The 17,343-nt window shown below is 65.1% G+C and overlaps 4 protein-coding genes across 4 annotated transcripts in view; 2 read left to right on the top strand and 2 right to left on the bottom strand.

Moving 5' to 3' along the window:
- The first annotated feature begins 103 nt into the window (after positions 1 to 103).
- On the top strand, positions 104 to 2,999 carry CHLRE_03g199450v5 (uncharacterized protein). The gene is made up of 8 exons (XM_043061316.1): positions 104 to 390; positions 545 to 908; positions 1,046 to 1,098; positions 1,269 to 1,493; positions 1,636 to 1,676; positions 1,802 to 1,925; positions 2,078 to 2,182; positions 2,412 to 2,999. The coding sequence occupies exons 1-8, from the start codon at positions 349 to 351 to the stop codon at positions 2,559 to 2,561; spliced, it is 1,104 nt and encodes a 367-aa protein (XP_042926594.1). The 5' UTR covers positions 104 to 348; the 3' UTR covers positions 2,562 to 2,999.
- A 10-nt stretch (positions 3,000 to 3,009) lies between these two features.
- CHLRE_03g199500v5 (uncharacterized protein) lies at positions 3,010 to 5,683 on the bottom strand. The gene is made up of 3 exons (XM_001693185.2): positions 5,385 to 5,683; positions 4,864 to 5,048; positions 3,010 to 4,721 (listed from the first exon to the last, which is right to left on the bottom strand). The coding sequence occupies exons 1-3, from the start codon at positions 5,406 to 5,408 to the stop codon at positions 3,479 to 3,481; spliced, it is 1,452 nt and encodes a 483-aa protein (XP_001693237.2). The 5' UTR covers positions 5,409 to 5,683; the 3' UTR covers positions 3,010 to 3,478.
- A 400-nt stretch (positions 5,684 to 6,083) lies between these two features.
- CHLRE_03g199550v5 (uncharacterized protein) lies at positions 6,084 to 13,468 on the top strand. Its single transcript, XM_043061317.1, has 9 exons — positions 6,084 to 7,050; positions 7,290 to 7,383; positions 7,575 to 7,733; positions 7,922 to 9,007; positions 9,226 to 9,315; positions 9,588 to 9,695; positions 10,099 to 10,260; positions 10,578 to 11,204; positions 11,618 to 13,468. The coding sequence occupies exons 1-9, from the start codon at positions 6,377 to 6,379 to the stop codon at positions 12,866 to 12,868; spliced, it is 4,251 nt and encodes a 1,416-aa protein (XP_042926593.1). The 5' UTR covers positions 6,084 to 6,376; the 3' UTR covers positions 12,869 to 13,468.
- A 3-nt stretch (positions 13,469 to 13,471) lies between these two features.
- The window catches only part of CHLRE_03g199600v5 (uncharacterized protein), a 6,032-nt gene continuing 2,160 nt past the window's right edge, over positions 13,472 to 17,343 (bottom strand). The window contains exons 2-9 of the mRNA XM_043061318.1: positions 17,097 to 17,187; positions 16,850 to 16,882; positions 16,378 to 16,524; positions 16,006 to 16,119; positions 15,775 to 15,848; positions 15,296 to 15,431; positions 14,795 to 14,838; positions 13,472 to 14,556 (exon numbers count right to left, since the gene is read on the bottom strand). Coding sequence (XP_042926592.1) covers positions 13,917 to 14,556; positions 14,795 to 14,838; positions 15,296 to 15,431; positions 15,775 to 15,848; positions 16,006 to 16,119; positions 16,378 to 16,524; positions 16,850 to 16,882; positions 17,097 to 17,186 — 1,278 coding nt within the window. The 5' untranslated portion in view covers position 17,187 and the 3' untranslated portion in view covers positions 13,472 to 13,916. The remainder of the gene's footprint in view (positions 14,557 to 14,794; positions 14,839 to 15,295; positions 15,432 to 15,774; positions 15,849 to 16,005; positions 16,120 to 16,377; positions 16,525 to 16,849; positions 16,883 to 17,096; positions 17,188 to 17,343) is intronic.

Below are 17,343 nucleotides of genomic sequence, written 5' to 3'. Positions count from 1 at the left end.
TATGCACAATACATGAACATGCAAACTACAAGGGACTTTCCCGGCTCCCGCGCGATTTGCATTTTCGGAACTTGTCGCTGATTCTGCCACTCAATTACCTCCAGACCCATGCTAAGGTAGAAGGATGTACCAGTTTCTTTCAGCTGAATTGTGACCCGTGTGAATAGACCGTCACAAGGGGAGAACTGTTTTGGGCTGTCGTTTCTTCGGCTCTGCGGCTTGGCTGCTCGCGTTCTCCCCTGAACTGGCTGTGGTCCACTCTGTTGCGTGGCAGCTGAGCTATCTCTTGAATATTTGCTGGAGGGACTTTGGAAGCAAAGCAGCGACGCGAGTCAGCGACTTAGCAGCATGAGCACGCCGCTACGCCAAATGCAGCCGAGCGCCGGCAAGGTAGCATTTCCGCACAAATATGGTCTATGCACAGTTGCGCGAAGGTGCTCACATGCAGCTTTGACTGTCGGGGGGTGGGTTGCCATGTCGCCAGCGAGACGCTGACCTTCGGTCGAGAGCACCAAATGCCCTCGAACATGCTGCTGCATTGTAGGTTTCCTCTTCTCCTGGAAAGGCGCCATCAGCTTCGGCCCGCCTATCACCGTGCTGCGCCGCGCGGACGTCGCCGGTGCCCGCGCGCTCCCGGAGTGCCCGCCGCAGTCTGCAGGTCAACGCGTTCCTTACGCAACAAAACCCCTTCATCCGGGTTGGCTTTGGGTCAGGTGGCAGCAGCAAGGACGTAGTCAGCAACCGGCTACAAGAGCTCCGCAACCGCTCAGATGAAGCCGACCGGGAGTTTCTGCGTGAGCGCGGGGAGGCCGGCGACCAGCGGGGAAGTGAGGAGGAGGCGGGGCCACGGCCAGAGGGCGTTGACGGCGAGGACGGCCAGTCAGGAGCAATGGCGCTGGCCGGCGGAGGTGAGCGCACTGGAGCATGAGTGGACCTGCCTCCTGTGTCTGCATCCCGCAATAGCAGCCATGATGAAGCGAAGCGCCAGCGGTACACGTTTCGTGGCTTCGTTGAGCACTCAACCTGTGTCTGCGATTGGTCGCAGGGGTTGTGACGCCCCGCAGCCTGCGATTCATGGTGGCGGACCCTAAGCCCGAGGTAAGACACCAGCAATCCAGCACTGGGCTGCGCGTGCGCACTACAACTTGTGGAGGGACGGGATGCATAACTGCAGGCCGTTAGCCTTCCGTAGGACCGCACCTGGTAAGAACCGTGTGCCCTGCCATGAAGTCGACATGCCAGAACTGCGCGGCTCCTTGTCAAAACAGATTAAGCTGTTGCACCGCTTCAAGGCCGGCGGACCGGACCAGGCCTTCTGGCAGGGCTTCGTCCAGAAGTGCCGCATGGCCTGGGGTGTGTTCTTCCCACCCACACCGGGGCTCAAGCCGCGGCCGCGCGGCATCGGGGCGTGGGCCAACAAGATGGGCATGCTGCTGAAGGGCAGTGTGCCCGCCGACAACACCAAGCTTGTGCGCGGCCGCTCCTACAAGGAGGTGAGGGCCGGGCGGGGCCACAACACTGGCAGCCGGGTGCTGCAAAGATCCACACTGATGCGGTGTCAAGACTGGGTGCCAGAGCATTGTTTGCAGTCGTGCCACTTATGACGCCGCATGGGCTGCGTGCTAACTCGCGCAGGTGGTGATGAGCCGGCTGCAGATGGTGCTCATTGCGGACCGGTGAGTGAGGCTGCAAGCGGCATGGGTTCTGGTCTCGAGTAATGTGTGTCTGTACGTCGGCTTGTTGTGGTCCCAGGACGCTCACGTCGTGTTTGCTTTGCAAACACACGCGTTTGTGTATGCAGGTGCGGTGTGTCTCCGGAGCAGCTGCTGGGCATGAAGGAGCAGACGCTGGTGGCGCTGGCGGAGTACATGGAGACCACCGGGGCGGGCGCCATTGACAACGACCTGCAGCAGCTGGAGGTGCAGGTGAGCCGTCGCCTGAGCCTACACCATCAGCCCTACGTAATGGAGAGCTAGTACCAGAGGTACCGGCCATGAAATCCTTTTCCCGTCCAAGCAAGCATGCAATTCGCCACAACCTATGTGCGTCTGTGCGTCTTTGTTTGCGTCGTGTGCAGGTGTCGGCGCTCAAGCCCAACGGCGAGCGGGTGACCATGACCATCGGCTTTGCGGACATGTTGTCGGACGAGGAGCTGCGCGACCCGCTGTCCTACCACTACGAGGTGAGGGCAGCCGAGCCGGTTGGGGCGCAGGGCTGGTGAGAAGGCGTGTTTGTGCGTATTCTTGTCCTTTGAGGCTGCGGGTGTGCTGCCTCGTGCCCTGGTTGGTAGGCCTCCTCGACACGTGGCTGCCAAGTAGGACGGGTACGGTAGTTATGGACTGCGTGAGCAGTGAGCCTGAGGGGAGTGCACCAACAAGTTCCTCCTGCTTTCTTCTGCTGCTTGCTCTCAGGACGAGGACCCGGATGACTACTTCCTGCCCGAAGAGGACAACGACCGCGTGGCGGACATCGCCGAGGCACCCGCCGCGGGCCTGGCGGCGGTGCGTGTCAGCGCTGAGACCGTGGCGTCGGCGGCAGCCGGAGGCGTGGAGACTGAGTAAGGTGCTCCACTCATGCACCGCTGCTCGGCTGGGGAGATGTGGGCGTGGTGCGCAGTGTCCTGATTGGATGCGCTGTGTTGTCCGCTGTGCATGGGCCAGAAGTTGAAGAGCCGTGCAGCGCCCCAAGTTTGTATTACTTGACTGTAACTGCTTATTGCGTTGTTTCATTATGGCGGCAACGAGTCACGACATTCGACTTGCTAGCCACGAACACAAAGACACGATCGACAGCTTTTGACGGGCGCGACTTTGCATGGGGTGCACCCGTGCATGCCATCTGGCACATCATTGTGCGAAGGTTTTGTACGTTAGTCAGCTGGCATGTATAAACAGATGGCAGGTAGGGCAAGTTCAGGCGTGAGAACAAGTAGGTACGCGGTGACAGCTTGTTTGTCAGCGGCAAGTAGGTCTGAGGAAATACAAGTGGGCTGCAGGCGTGGGCTGCGGGTCATGACGTACTTTACAACCATCGCGAGGCCGCCTTGCATTGGTGCAATCCTCACGGTCCGTGTTTATAGTTCTGCAGCGGGTTTCAGGTTTGTCCTGGTAGCTCTTGCCCGAATGTCTGGAAGCTCTGGAAGCCGAAGCCGGGTTCAAACTTGGAAACATATCATACTCGTCCTGGCACATACCGTATGCTGGCCCCCTCTGGCCCCCGGTGTACTTGCTCATTCCCAACCTACACAATTGCAAACCTGCATACTGCCAACTACTGGGCAGGCACGAAACCACCTGCATTCCCGTCCATCTCTGCCTTGCACATCACAGCCTTCACGCCGCATGCCTTTGGAAACGGCATGCGGCTTCGTCACACATGCATTCAAATTATCACCCCCGAAGATGGTCACATAAACGCCACACCCTGACAGTCATAAGTCACCCCACCCTGCTTTGCGCTGCCTCAGCCGGCCAGCCCCTTACACCATGGACGCCGCCGCCCGGAAGGGCGCTCCATAGTGCGTCAGCTTGCTGGGCTGCGCCGTCTTGATGCCCAGCGCCCCCTGGCTCTTGGCCTCCTTGTAGTACACCTGGGCGTTGAACAGCCCGTTGTCAGACACGAACTCCGTGCCCACGACCGAGTTGGAGAAGAAGGAATTGAGCCCCGCACGGCTGTTGATGTAATGGGTGTGGTCCTGATGCGGCACACCAAACTGCGTGCCGCGCAGCGTCGCGTCTCCCGAGGTGGTGCTGTGGCACGGCAGCTTCATCGAGTGCTTCAGGCCCGCGTCGATGTTGGCGGGCGCCTGCGCCTTGAAGCCCGTGTACCCAGGCAGCCGGCCACGGGGGTACTGGTCGAGCGTGTAGGTGAGCGCCTGCGATTTATGGTCGGGGCGCGGCTCCGCCGCCTCGCCCTGCGCGCGCGCCTCGGGCGTGGCGTATTCGGAGGCGGGGATGTGGCCGGTGTAGCGGGGGATGTGGCTGACGTTGCGGGTGGTGCCGCCCGCCAGATCCCGTGTGACGCTGATGCGCGTCATGGTGTCCTTGTTGGCCGCCTGCCGGGCCATGGGGTCGTGCCCGTCGCCGCCGTACTCCGCCACGTAGCTGCTGTAGTTGCGGCCCATGCCCGGGTTCATCACGCGCGGAAGCGTCTTGAACCGTGGGTCGCCCATGTTGGAGGGTGCGAATGAGCCGGTGCCGTTCAGCTCGTTGTCCGCCTGCATGCGCGCCATCTTGTCCGTGGCGGCGCCGTACGTGGTCTGGTACCCGGGCAGCTCGCCGTACTTGGTGGGCACGGTGGCTGGCCGGCGGGCTGAGGACACCATGACGCTGGATCCGGCCTGGGGCGAGGAGGGCGCCGCCGCGGCGACGGTGGCGAGTATGCTGGTGTTGCCGCCGCTGCCCGGCCGGCCCAGCACCGTCTGCGTGCCGATGCCGCGCGCCGTGTCCTCGGCGCGCGCGCGGGGATCGGCGCTGATGCTGCGCCGCACCTCGCCCGCCTGCCGCGCGGCCTCATAACCCACCAGCGTCGAGGCCAGGCCCTGGCTGCGGTCCAGGATGGCAGCGGTGTTGGGCTCCGCGTTGAGCGTCTCCGCGCGGTAGGTTGTGGTGGCCGTGAAGGCCGTATGCGGCGGCAGCACGCGCTGCGAAATCCAGTAGCCACCGCCGGTTTTGGAGAAGGCCTTTGTGTCCGCCGGCTTTTTGTGGTAGTCGTCCGCGTATCTGAGGGGGAGCGGGTTGTGGTAGCAGGGAGGTGAGGGGCTTACATGGCGACAGAAGGCGTTGAGAGCATTATAATAGCTACCAGTGCCAGCATGAGTGGGTCGATGACACAGCTAGAATTGATGGGGTGAGCCGGACTCACTGTGAGGTCTTGCGGGGGTCCACGCTCTTGACTGTCAGCTTCTCCACCTCGGCGCTGGCCGCTGGCCGCCCCGTGTGCTCAAAGCCCTTCACCGGCAGCGCCAGCGCATTCGTGCTGGGCATGAAGCCGGTGTAGCCTGGAATTCCCACCGCGTTGTTGTAGGTTAGTAGACCCTTGTTGCCCGCCTGCGGAGAGGGGAAGGACCGAAGGAGGGCCATGAGGTAAGGACCAGCGCTGAGCTCGGGGGGAACAACGGGACACTCCGGTCCAGCCCAAGTTGGGTCCGCGCCCTGGTGTTTTGATGTCTGGCTGAACACGCAAGTACGAGTTGATTAAACAGCTGCCGCCAGGGGATGCATAAAGCTGAAGTGCTCGGAGTCCCATCGGCAAATACAGAAAGGAACTTCAAACTGGCTGCCAGGACGTTCCCCTTCCAAACGCTATCGCGATTACACATCAAAGGCAGTCGCGCCATGAACACGGCGCAAGAGTTTGGGCATTGTCATGGACGCCCCACTTGCCTGGTTCGGGCCTTTATGCACCATATCCCCAATAGTTGAATCATATAGATCTGCCGAAGGCATCCTGCCGCTTGTGGGTGCTCAGCGCTCGGCAACGTTACTGGACTCTCTCGTGTTGGTGTTGATATCTGGCAAGTCTCGGCAAGTATGGATTGAGTAGGTGATTGTTAGCACTTCAGCGAAGTTACTTTGGGAAAGGAGGCTTAATGGCGAGAATTGAAGTCTACGCCCGCCGGTCCTTGTAATCCTGCAGAAGCCACTATTTCAGGTGCTACTTGAACCAGTGGGCTTCATATATCTTCACCTACGTGTTAGAACGGCAAAAAGGGGAGAATGGTGCCACCTTGGGTATGGGGGGAAGTTGAAAGTGAGATGCTTTTGGGGAAGGAGCCCGGGGACGGGGTGCCAAATCATCGCAACGATAGCGACAGCAAAAGAGGGTAGCTGCCTGTGTATCCAGGGCGAGCGAACCTGCCAAACGGCAAAAATACACACACGCAGCGGCGGGACACGCAGGGCGCGGTTCCCGCGAGAGGAAGCAGGCACCTCGCAGTTCCTAATCCATACGCCTCACGACCAGCCCCGCATCATCCACTCCGAAGCGTCTTTTTCCTGACTTGGAAGTAAGTCTGTCTGCAGCATGGAAGACTCCAATGCCCATGCCCAGTCGCGGATCCACAGAACATCATTGATCACGGTATACATATGCGTAGTCGTTCTTGAGCGTAGCAATCCATTTCGTGCTCACTAGGGGCACCATCGCATGTGAAGGCTCACAATTTTTTGTAAGCTGAGCGCGTGCGCAGGGTGTTCTGATCGCGTTCAATAATGTCGTCGGTATACTAATTACGTTTACTATTACATAGTGTGCAGGTCGAGACAAAGCCGGGCCAGAACTAGGCAGCGATTTCGTTGCTCGTGCGCGGGGATTGGCTTTTAGGCGAGACTGTGGGTTTGCGTGGGAGTCCAGCTGCCTACACGCAATAAGGGCGATGTCCTCTAACGGGGAGGCGGAAGCCGGGCCCGATCGGGTTGGCAAGGTGACCCCATCGTCTACCGGGCCGGGGCCGGCGAAGAAGTCCAGGCTGGAGCTGGAGTTTCAGCTGCCTGAGTCTCTCGACGATGCGGTTGTGCAGCTGCCCTCCGGCAGCGGCGCGGCGGGGCCGCAGGCAGCCCTCCCGGCCGACGAGGCTCGGCGTCAGCTCGGCACCCTGCAGCTGGGCTCGGGCGACTACCCCTCCTCGCCGCGCCAAACCGACACGGCTGAGGGCGTCTTGGCATCGGGAGCGGCAGGACTGGCCCCGGCAGCGCTCGCAGCGCCTGTCAAGAAGGGCAAAGCTGCGGCGGGCGAGGCAGCTACGGCGGGTGATCAGGGCGTGGGGGCCGGCCCTTCCGGCGGCGCGGGCAAGCCCGCGACAGCCGAAGCCGCAGCTGCTGCGAACCAGGGGGCTGCTGCCACAACGGCGGCGGTGCCTGCACTGACAGCTGTTGCTGCTGCCGGGCCGGGTGCGGGCGCGGGGCCGGCGCTCAGCGGGGCTGGAGGGGGCGGCGGAGGCCGTGGCGGGGGCGGCGGTGCCGCTGCGCTGCATCGGGAGGCGTCTTTGGAGCCGGCGCCGTCGGACCCGGGCGTGCTTGTTAGCGTGGACGTGGCGGCCGGCAGCAGCACGTGAGACTCACAGGGGCAGAGGAGGGAAGGAGGGGAAGGAGGGGAAGCCAGCGATCGCAGGGGGCAGTTTAGAGGGGAGATGGAAGGGTCCGGTTGCGGGCGCTGGGTGCTATGGACGCTAGTACGGGAAAATGGCGCGAATACGCGGCCCTAACCTGTTGGCACCGGAAATCACGACCCTGTACCTGTCTGCTCCACTTCAATGCACGTCGCTGTATGTTTGCTCTCGGCTGCCGCAGGCTGGAGGGCTTGGGCGGTGACGACGGCGACGGCGAGGTGGTCAGCAGCGGCGTCAGGCGGCTGGCGGCACCGGGCCGGCCGCAGGGCTTCGAGGTGGGGCAGCAGGGCCGGGCACAGGGGCAGCACGGGCAGCAGCGGCGGCAGCACGGGCAGTGGCGGCGGAGGCCGGACAGCGGCGAAAGCGGTTGCTTGGCGGGGAGGGACAAAGCAGAGGGCTGCAGAGGGAAGGCCGCTGATGCCAGTGTTGTAATATGAGCTTGTGATGGTGTACCTCGCATGCGCAGGTGTTCATTGGCGGCCTGGCCCCGGACGCGCGGGAGGATGAGGTGCGGGCGCTGCTGGTGGAGCTGGCGGGCGGCGGCGGCGGCGGCGCGGCGGGGGCGGCGGCGGCGGCGGCGGGGGCGGCGGGCGGCGATGCAGAGGTGGTGTCGGTGCGGCTGCAGGTGAGCGTGAGCGGTGGGGAGGAGCGGGGAAGAAAGGGGATTGGACGGCGGGGTTGGGGGTTGGGGGATGGCCTTCACCAAACATGAGTGTAAACCCCCTCACTCCTGATTGAATCAATCAGTTCTCCACGTGAAACGCCTACCCTCCCCTCTTTGCCTTGTGTGCTCTGTGTTGCCACGCCACGCAGTTGACGCGCGGCACCTCAATCTGCAAGGGCTACGGCTTCTCGACCTTTGCGGATGAGCGGGCGGCGCAGCGCGCCATTCGCGCCGCCGCCATCCCCATGCCGCCCGCCACCCGCACCGCAGCAGCAGCGGCAGCAGCGGCGGCAGCGGCGGCGGCAGGCACAGCGCGGGGTTCGGAGGAGGCCGGCAAGGCGGAGGAGGCGGAGCGGGGCAGGGCGCAGCCGGGCGCCGCAGGTGACGCGGATGACAGCGAGCAGCAGCCGGGCGCGGGGTCCGGTACCAGCGCAGCCAACGGGGATGCCGACGCCGATGCCGACCCAGATGCAGGCACGGTGGCGGAGTCGGGCCACGGCGGCAGCGGCGACGACTCAGGGGCGGTGGGTGGCGGCGGCGGCGGCGGCGGCGGTGCGTTTGTGGGCGGTCGGCGTGTGGGACTGCACGCCTCGCGGCGGCCCTTCCGTCAGGTGCTGGCGGCGGCGCAGGCGGCGGCGACGGCGCTGCCGCTGCACCTGGCGGCGCCGCCGGGCTCCTCCATCAACGCCCTGCTGGCGGCGGTGCGGGCGCACCCCGACAAGCGGGCGGCGGTGGCGGCGGCGCTGCACGTGCTGCAGAGGGGCGCGAAGCGCGCCGCCAGCGCCTGCGCACCCGGCGGCGCGGAGCCGGGCCGGCACGCGGGTGCGGTGAAGCGCGCGGCGCCGTCCACGCCGAGTGCCTCCGCGGGCGCCGCCATGGGTGGCGGCGGGACTGAGTCCGGGCGGGCGGCGGCGGCGGCGGCAGCCGCCGCGGGCGCGGGCGGCGGCGCGGAGGCGGGTGCCAAGCCATCGGCGGCAGCGGCGGCGGCAGCGGATGGGGATGCGGGCGGCTCCGGTAAGAAGGGAGCCAAGGAGGCAGAGAAGGGCGATGCAGCGGCGCCAGCGGCGACTGGGGCGGACGCAGCCGCAGCCGGTGCGGGAGCGGCTGGAGACAAGGCGGGCGCGGGGGCAGCAGCGGGTGACAAGAAGCTGCCGGCGCCCAAGTCGGCACTGGGTCTGTCGCAGGATCTCACGATGGCGCTGGCCGCCTACCCCAAGATCTTAAAAATGATCGAGGTGCGATGCGTGATAAGCGGAGCGTTATGCGCGTCGATAGGATGTGCGAGCGTTGGTCATGACACCGAGAGGGCGGCTGCTGTTGACCGGGCAAGCAAAACAGTACGTGCCTGCAACCCCTACTCCTCCCTCCTCCATCCTCCTCCGCCGTCCTCCGCCACCTCTCATTATCTGCTTCTGAGACCTCATCCTCCTGCCCCTGCTGCCTGCTGCTGCAGTCGCTCAAGAGCTCCAGCGAGGGCAACCGCGCCGCCTCCAAGACGCCGCTCATGATACTGCACGAGTACGCGGCCAAGATGTCGTACGAGGTGGGCGAGGGGGGGGTACACTCATGATGACTTGAGAAGTAAAGGTGTAGCCAGGTGCAGGGGGGAAGCAGGGGGGGCACGAGGCACGATGCCGGGCCATTGGCCCCGATACACAACGCTACACGCACACGCACACACACTTGTAGACACGGGTCGCTATCCACCACACACATGCACGCTTGTCGTTTCCCTTCGACACACGCACTCGCCAGCTGCACCCGAACCCGACCCAACCCGGCCCGCCCCGCCCCGACCCGCCTGCGCCTTTGCAGGTGTCGTACAACGAGGTGAGCGAGGGCCCCGCCGGCCCCTACAACGTGGAGGCACGCCTCGTGTCCGGCGGCTCCTCGCCCACCACCGTGGTCACGGCCACCGGCAAGGTGCGTACGTGCGGTGTGCGCGGTGCGTGCGGTGCGTGCGGCGTGTGATGTGCTTCTGTGTGTGTGCCTCTGGGTGACGTGCGCGGCTGGATGGATGCGCCGCATGGATGGCAGCGCTGTAGTGCACCGGCGGCGGCGGCGGCGGGGGTGGACCGTCGTCGGGGCTGTTGTATGTCCGTGCGACAACACGGCCACACGCACAGCCCTGGCCTTGCCCAGCTACGGCATACCTAGTCCACGGCTCTGCCTGCCCCACACCCCGGAGCACCCCTACCCATGACCCGTACCCACCATGTCCCTCCCCCCCTTTTGCCCCATTCTTCTTTGGACTCTCTGCCCACCCGGTTTAATCACTCCGTTCTCCATGAACTGCAACCCCCTCTCTACCCCACCCCCCTTTCAGGCCCGCACCAAGAAGGATGCCAAGCAGGTGGCCGCGGCCGCCACCCTGGAGAAGCTGCTGGGGCCGGGCGGGCTGCGGCCCAGCGACCTGCTGCCAGTGCCCAAGCCGCCGCTGGGCGGGCCGGCGGGGCGCGGCAAGCCGGGGCAGATCGAGCGGCCGGGGGTGAGCGGCGGTGACGGGTGCGGTGGTGCTGCCACGCGTGGCGTGGCGGCATGCGGGCGTGGCTGTTGTGGTTGTGGAGAAGGGCGGGACGCGATGGATGCAACGCGGCGCATGCGGGCTCCACGCGAGCCAGGAGTTAAACAATGGTCCACGTCACACGTCGCACGTCACACGCCAACGCCAACACAGAGGCGCCTGACCTGCAGCTCCGGGGTCTGAATCGATCTCCGCATGACGCCCGTCCTTTATCCCTATGCTTTTTACTATGATACGGTACTGACCCTCCCAACCTTACAACTGACGCCTGACACCTGCAGTTGGGCTACACGGGCGGCCCGGGCGACCGCAGCCGCAGCAAGCCGCCCGCGGGCCGGCCCGGCGGCGGCGGCGGCGGCGGCGGCGAGTGGTGGAGCACGGGCAGCGACCGCGGCGACCGGGGAGACCGGGGAGACCGCGGGGACCGGGACCGCCGCGGCGGCGGCAGCGACAGGGATCGGGGAGACCGGGGCGACAGGCTGGATCGAGGGGACTGGGACCGAGGCACGGGCGGCAGGGGCGTGGGGCCGGTGGGCGCCAGCCGCGCTTACAGCGGCGGCTATGGCGGCGGTGGCGGCGGCTTCCCTCCGCCGCCCATGCACAGCGGCAGCAGCGGCGGGCCGTTCGGTGTGCCGGAGAGCCGAGGAGGAGGAGGAGGAGGAGGAGGCGGCGGCCGTGGCGGTGGCTCAATGGTGCAAGTTGGGCTGGGGCAGCGGGGAGCTGGCGGCGGCGGCGGCGGCGGCAGCGGGATGGGGCACGGCGGTGGTGGCGGCGGCGGGTACGGCGGCACGCTGTACGGCAGGGACAGCGGCGGCCCCATTGGCGACGGCGGGTACGGTGCGGGAGGTGCGGGCGCCGGGTACGACATGGCGGCTGGGCAGAAGCGCAACTACTCCACCGCCATGCAGGTGTGTGTGTGTGTGTGTGTGTGTGTGTTTGTGTGTGTGTGTGTGTGTGTGTGTTTGTGTGTGTGTGTGTGTGTTTGTGTGTGTGTGTGTGTGTGTGTGTGTGTGTGTTTTGTGTGTGTGTGTGTGTATGTGTGTGTGTGTATGTGTGTGTGTGTGCGCTTGGTGGGGTGGGGGCGGCTGCGGCCACTATGGTTGTGTTCGTGTTTGGGGGTCTTGATGGCCGGCACGGTCGTCATACGTGCCCTGGTTGCGCTCGTGTATGACAGTTCACAGGTGCTAGTAGTCGCGTCGCCAACGCATCCTGATTACGCCGATTGTTGCCAACCTATGCTGCCAACCTGTCGGTTCGCTTGGCATCACTGCCAATTTGTTATACCTCCCGGCTGTGCACGTGTCTGTCTCACTGTCTGCAGGCGGGCTTTGGTCAGCCGCAGGCGGGCTGGGAGGGCGCGGCCGCCGGCGCCGCCGGCCGCCTGCCGGTGCGGCCGCCGCAGCAGCCGATGGTCAGCGCCGCCGGCGGCGTGCTGGGTGGCGGCATGGGGCGCATGGACGCGGCGATGAGCGGGGGCGCCGTGGGCTCCGGCGGCGGCTTTGGCGGAGCGCTGGGTGGCGGCGGTGGTGCGATGGGTGGTGGCGGCGGCATCGGCATGGGTCTCAGCAACCAGGTGGATGTGTTTGCGGGCCAGCAGGGCCGTGGCGTGCAGCTGGGAGGCGGCGGCGGCGGCGGCGCAATCGGCATGGGAGGCGGCAACGGCGCGGTCGGTGTGGGTGTGGGCGGCGGCGGCATGGGCATTGGCATGGGCATGCAGCAACAGCACCAGCAGCAGCACCAGCAGCACCAGCATGTGCAGCAATCGCAGCAGCTGCAGCAGCATCAGGGCTTGAGCTTTGGTGCGGGCGGCGGAGGCGGCCAGTCGGGGTTTGGCCAGGCCGGGATGCTGCAGCCCGTGTTCGGTGGCGGCGGCGGTGGTGGTGCGGGCGGCGTGCAGGGCGGTGGCATGCAACAAGGCTTGGGTGGCGGAGGCGGCGGTCTTGGCATGTGGCAGCAACAGCAGCAACAGCAACAGCAGCAACTGCTGTCACAGCAGCAGCAAGGCATAGGCCTTGGGCAGGGACAGGGACAAGGACTGTTCGGCAACGGCGGTGCCGGCGGCTTCCCGCAGCAGCAGCAACAGCAGCAGCTACAGCCCATCGGGCCCGTTGGCAGTAGCAACCTGGGCGGCGGGTATGGTGGCGGCCTCGGCGGCGGAAACGCTTTCTCGCAGCAGCCGGTGCAGCTACAGCCGGCGCAGCCGCAGCCGCTACTGCCGGTGCAGCCGGCCGGCGGCGCGGGTGGGTACGGCATGTCAAACACCGTGCAGCTACAGCCGCAGAACAACTATAACCTCGGAGTTGGCGTAGGCATGGGCAGCGGGCTCGGCGGCGGCAGCGGCGGCGCAGGTAGCGGCTACGGGGGTGGAGGCATCCTGACGCAGCCGCAGCAGCAGATCATGGGTGGCGGCGGTAGCCTGTTCGGTGGCGGCGGTGGTGGTGGGCTGCAGCAGGGGCAGCAGCAGCTACAGTCCAGCCAGCAGCAGCAGCTGCTGCAGCAGCAGCAGCTGCTGCAGCAGCAGCAGACCGGCCTGTACGGCAGTGGGCTGGGCCGCCCGGGCATATGGAGCTGAACCCAGCACCGGGGGGGGAGGGGGGTCTCACGCATCGCGGCCGTGCTGCCTGGTTTTGTAGGAACGCAAGGGCAACAGAGTTTGGGGTCTAGCATTCTACCAATCGAAGCTCCTCGTGCTGTGTTATGCTTGACATAATTGTGGCCGAGGGCGATGCACTGATGGCGCTGCGCCCATTCTTTGCTGGCCGAGTTGGGTTTCGTTGGGCGTTGGCCGCCGCCGCCTTGTGGGGCCTGATGTACCGACATGCAAGCGCTGCGCCGTGTCGCGCGAAGGATGTGGATGTGCTCTTCCGCACGCACCAGCCTAGCGTGTGGGTACCGTGGTGCAGTGGGTGATATGCAGGAGACGCTTAGAAGACAGCAGGTAGGACCCGCAGCGCGTGCCTGTCGGAAACGCACACATGCAAGCTGGTAGTGCCGGATCACCGGGCTCAGTTATGCTCAGTTGCATCTGAGTGTCAGGCACAGAGCCATACTGGGCCTGGGTGAAGCAAGATGCAGAGCAGGTGTTGAGGTGGGTGCAAATTCTCACAGCACCTTTGGACACCAGACCAGGCCCCCTCCATGCAGCGGGCACATACTGTAACGGTGTTACGCAGTGTTGCGGTCTGGCCGGTCTCGAGCGCATTGTGTGGAAACAAAGTCACGAGGCCCCGGCACATCATCAGTCTTCACGGCATCCCACACACTCGCCGCATGCGGCGTCAGCCATTCCCAGCCCCAGCGTCAACCAATGCAACATACGCCCCAGCAGTATTCTGGCGTACCATTGTACCAGCATCACGGCCGTCAGTTCCCGCTTCACTCAATGAATGGTGACAGCAAGCCCACAGGCCCCACACCGGTGGTGGGGCTTCCGGACCCAATGAATTCAGAGGTCCCTTACGGACTCGTACTTGCGCATTTTCACGGCCTCCAGGCATGCACACAGCGGAAACAAACCCCCAGCCAGCCGCTATGGCCCGACCAAACCAACCACAGGCAGCTTAAGCATTGTCACGCCACCCCAATCACCTGAATCTTGCACGCCGCGCACACAATGGTACTCAAGACACCAGCGGCCCTGTGGCCGCCGGCGACGGCGACGGCACAGGAACCTGCCTGCCTGCTGGTGCCGTGGCCGCAGCCGCCAATGCTGCGCTCGCGAAGGGCCCCTGCCCGCCACTGTTTGAAACGCCGCTGCCATTGACACCCGTGCTCACGACCATCCCACCGCGACCAGCACTATCAGCGCCGCTGCTCGGTACGCCGCCCGCGTTGTTGCTGCCGTTGCCGCCGCCGCCCACCCTCTCCGGCAGGGACTTACGCCGCGACTGGCCAACCCCGCCGTCGCTCGCCAGCACGTGAACCGCAACATCCGCCGCCGCGGCACTTCCGCCGCCGCCTCCGCCTCCTCCTCCGCCGCCGCCGCCGCCGCCGCCGCCGCCGCCAACGACGACGTGCCGTTCCCCCGGCGCGACGTAGTCGCTGCCGCTGCCGGTGCCGGTGCCGGTGCTACGCACGCCCCAGCTGCCCGCCCCGGCCTCGGCACCAGAACCAGCGCCGGAGCCGGCGGCAAACAGTGGCAGCTTGCCGGGCGGCCGCGGCCGGGCTGTGCTTCCGGCCGCCCGCGCGACAACGACAAGGCTGGAAGTGGTGGTGGGCTGGAAGTTTCGCTCCAGCTCCCGGATGTTCGCCTCAAGCGCCCTGGCATGCAAGTGAGGGTTGGTTTTCGTCAGGAGCGGGGAGGGGAGAATCGGCAGAAAGCCAGCAACAGGGCGTTGGGGCGGGGCAGTAGAAGCGGAGTTCCGGTATGCAACGTAATGCAGGCAAACTGTGGAAGCATATTATGTATCGTGAACACGCCGCACACCACGCAGCCGGACGAAGGATTGCAATCATTAAGTCCTGAACCCGCACCCGCCCCGCCCCGCCCCACCCTCACCTGCATATGTCGTACAGGGGCAGCACGTGGAAGGGCTCCTCCACCTGCAGCCGTTTAGACGTGCAGTTTCAGTCACATGAACACAAAGTTACATCGGCACGCAGCAGACATGCTGCATGGAGCACACAAATGGGGCATGGCGTGCAGCGGAGGGGGAGTACGGCACGTTCTTGTACGGCGAGCCGGCTCGTGGCCGACCGACCCACTGGTTGACTGACTGACTGACTGCGCCAGCCCAAATCACACATGACGTGGGCGGAGCAGCGTTTGCAGATGGTTTGTGCAGCAACCCCCGCCGCCTCGGCAGCCCCTACTGCCACCCCTGGCAGGGCGGCCACAGCCCATCAGCCGCTGCTGACCCAAAGCGCTGAAGGCACCCCCAACCCGCCCCCCTTACACACACACACACACACACACACGCACACACACACACACACACACACACGCACACACACACACACACGCACACACGCACACACATCCTCCTCTCTCGATCCCCACCTGCACCCCGATGTTCTCCACCCCCAGCAGCAGGAAGGCGATGACCACCGCCACCGCCGGCGTGGCCCAGCCGGTGGCGGTCCACAGCAGCACCGGCGAGAACACCACGTACAGCATCAGGAAGCGGGAGGTGTGGCTGCGGGGTAAAAGGCAGGGCGAAAAGGAGGGCGAGGGGCAGGGGGAGGGGGGGGGTAGGTTGGTCAGGTAGGACGGGAAGGATGGAGGATTAAGGGTGTTGGGGCGTGGGGCGAGGGGTCAAGGATTGGGGCCCATGGGGTGTAAGCGGCACGCAGGACCGGCGCCGAAACGGAAGCACTGCTGGCGCCGTGGCAACGCCCTGGTGCCCAATTGGTGCACAGCCGCCTCCGCCTCCACCCGGCGCACCACACTTCTACATCTACACACATCTACACGGATGCAGTGCCGCCGCCGCCAGAGGTGCGGCGCGGCGCGGCGCCAGGCGCAGGTGCGGACCTCACCGCGTGTAGGCGGGCGGGATGGGCGTTTTGAAGATGCGCTCGCAGCCGCCAGCCATGTTCGTGTACAGCTCAACCTGCGTGTGCGTGCGCGTGCGGAATGCCTCGGCGGTGTGCTCGTGTTTGTGTATATGTGTAAAATTGCGGATACAGATAGCCCAAGGCAGGGCATGGACCCAACCAACATCGATACGTCCGTACACGCCCCCCCCCCCCCCCGCCTCCACCCCCTACCTGCCGCTGCAGCTCCGCCTGCAGCTCCGGCCGCAGCCCCGCCGCCGCCACCAGCTGACCCAGGGCGCTGCCCGCACCCAGCGGCGCATTGCTCCAGCCAGTGAGCCACTCCACCTGCCGTGGCGGTGGGGAGGGCAAAGCGGGCGGGGTGAGGATGTCGCAGCTTGTAACACACAACTCTCCCCGCTTGCGCTAATCTCTTTGCGCGCACACACCTTATCCCGCATGCACGGACCGCTTCCCCTTATGCTCATCGAACACTTGGGATAAGCAACCCGCCGCCCGCCCTCCCCCTGCTGGGTCTTGGTTTAGTTGCATTTGGACTAAACAACCCCTCCCGCTCCCCCCCCCCGCACACACCCTTACACACACCTCCTCCGGCTCTAGGATGTCCGCCACCTCGTCCGCCAGCGAGCAGCCCTCGCGGATGTGCGCCAGCAGCACCCGCGGCGCCGCGGCGGCCCACCGCACCGCCGCGGCGCGCAGCTCGGGTCGCTCCGCGGGGAACCACATCAGCACCTGGGGGGGGCAGGCGGCGGCGATATTGTGAGTACGTGTCTGTGTGTGTGTGTGTGTGTGGCCGTGTTGGAGTGGAGTGAAGGGGGAACTGTGAAGGAGGAGGTATGAGAGAAGACGGAGTGCGCAGGAAGAGCGGCTGCAAAGTCCCGACGGACCCATGCATGCTGCGGCGGCGATCCCCCCCTCGACGCATCGGCCCACATCCCATAAGTATTATCGCTTGCAACTAACGCCTCTGCCTGCACTCCGCTCGTTTTCGTTGGTTTTGGTTTAGTTTGGGCTGGTATTTACAACCCCCCCCCCCCCCCCCCACACACACACACACCTGCCGGGTGTAGTTGCGCCCAAAGTTGACAATCTGTAGTCACAGGAGCACATTACGCAAGCACACAAGTCAAGTACAGTCTGTCACATGAGGTTCGGAACATGCTTTCAGTGCCGCTGAGCATGTGCATGTGTATGTACGTCACATGTGCCCCACTCCCAGGTCCGGTTTCCCCGCAGGTCGTGCGTGTCGTACCAGGGCGGGCGGCCCCTCCGACCCATGCAGGAATGCGCACGCACGCACGCACCTGGCCCCAGATGATGCGCCCCTCCCACCAGCGGCTGTAGCTGCTGTTGGTCTTGAACACCAGCAGCAGCGACAGCGCAAACGTGATCATGCTGCGGAACAGGAAGTGGTTGTGGTGGTGTTTGTGGTGGTGGTGGTGGTGGTGGTGGTTGTGGTTGTGGTTGTGGTGGTGTGGTGGTGGTTGTGGTTGTGGTTGTGGTTGTGGTGGTGGTGGTGGTTGTGGTGGTTGTGGTGGTGGTGGTGGTGGT

Source organism: Chlamydomonas reinhardtii, chromosome 3, assembly GCF_000002595.2.
Source record: "Chlamydomonas reinhardtii strain CC-503 cw92 mt+ chromosome 3, whole genome shotgun sequence".
NCBI lineage: Eukaryota > Viridiplantae > Chlorophyta > Chlorophyceae > Chlamydomonadales > Chlamydomonadaceae > Chlamydomonas > Chlamydomonas reinhardtii.
Note: the sequence above shows the minus strand (reverse complement) of the source record. Positions and strands in the feature narration are given on the sequence as shown.

Bases quoted from the DNA above. Each gene is read 5' to 3' on its own strand.
- CHLRE_03g199450v5 (XM_043061316.1), top strand. From the start codon at position 349: ATGAGCACGCCGCTACGCCAAATGCAGCCGAGCGCCGGCAAG. The intron at 909-1,045 runs GTGAGCGCACTG...GATTGGTCGCAG, and splicing joins AATGGCGCTGGCCGGCGGAG to GGGTTGTGACGCCCCGCAGC. The intron at 1,494-1,635 runs GTGAGGGCCGGG...TAACTCGCGCAG, and splicing joins GCGGCCGCTCCTACAAGGAG to GTGGTGATGAGCCGGCTGCA.
- CHLRE_03g199500v5 (XM_001693185.2), bottom strand. From the start codon at position 5,408: ATGGTGCATAAAGGCCCGAACCAG. The intron at 5,049-5,384 runs GCAAGTGGGGCG...CCCTCTCCGCAG, and splicing joins TGCATAAAGGCCCGAACCAG to GCGGGCAACAAGGGTCTACT. The intron at 4,722-4,863 runs GTGAGTCCGGCT...GCTCCCCCTCAG, and splicing joins GACCCCCGCAAGACCTCACA to ATACGCGGACGACTACCACA.
- CHLRE_03g199550v5 (XM_043061317.1), top strand. From the start codon at position 6,377: ATGTCCTCTAACGGGGAGGCGGAAGCCGGGCCCGATCGGGTTGGCAAG. The intron at 7,734-7,921 runs GTGAGCGTGAGC...CACGCCACGCAG, and splicing joins TGGTGTCGGTGCGGCTGCAG to TTGACGCGCGGCACCTCAAT. The intron at 9,696-10,098 runs GTGCGTACGTGC...CCCCCCTTTCAG, and splicing joins TGGTCACGGCCACCGGCAAG to GCCCGCACCAAGAAGGATGC.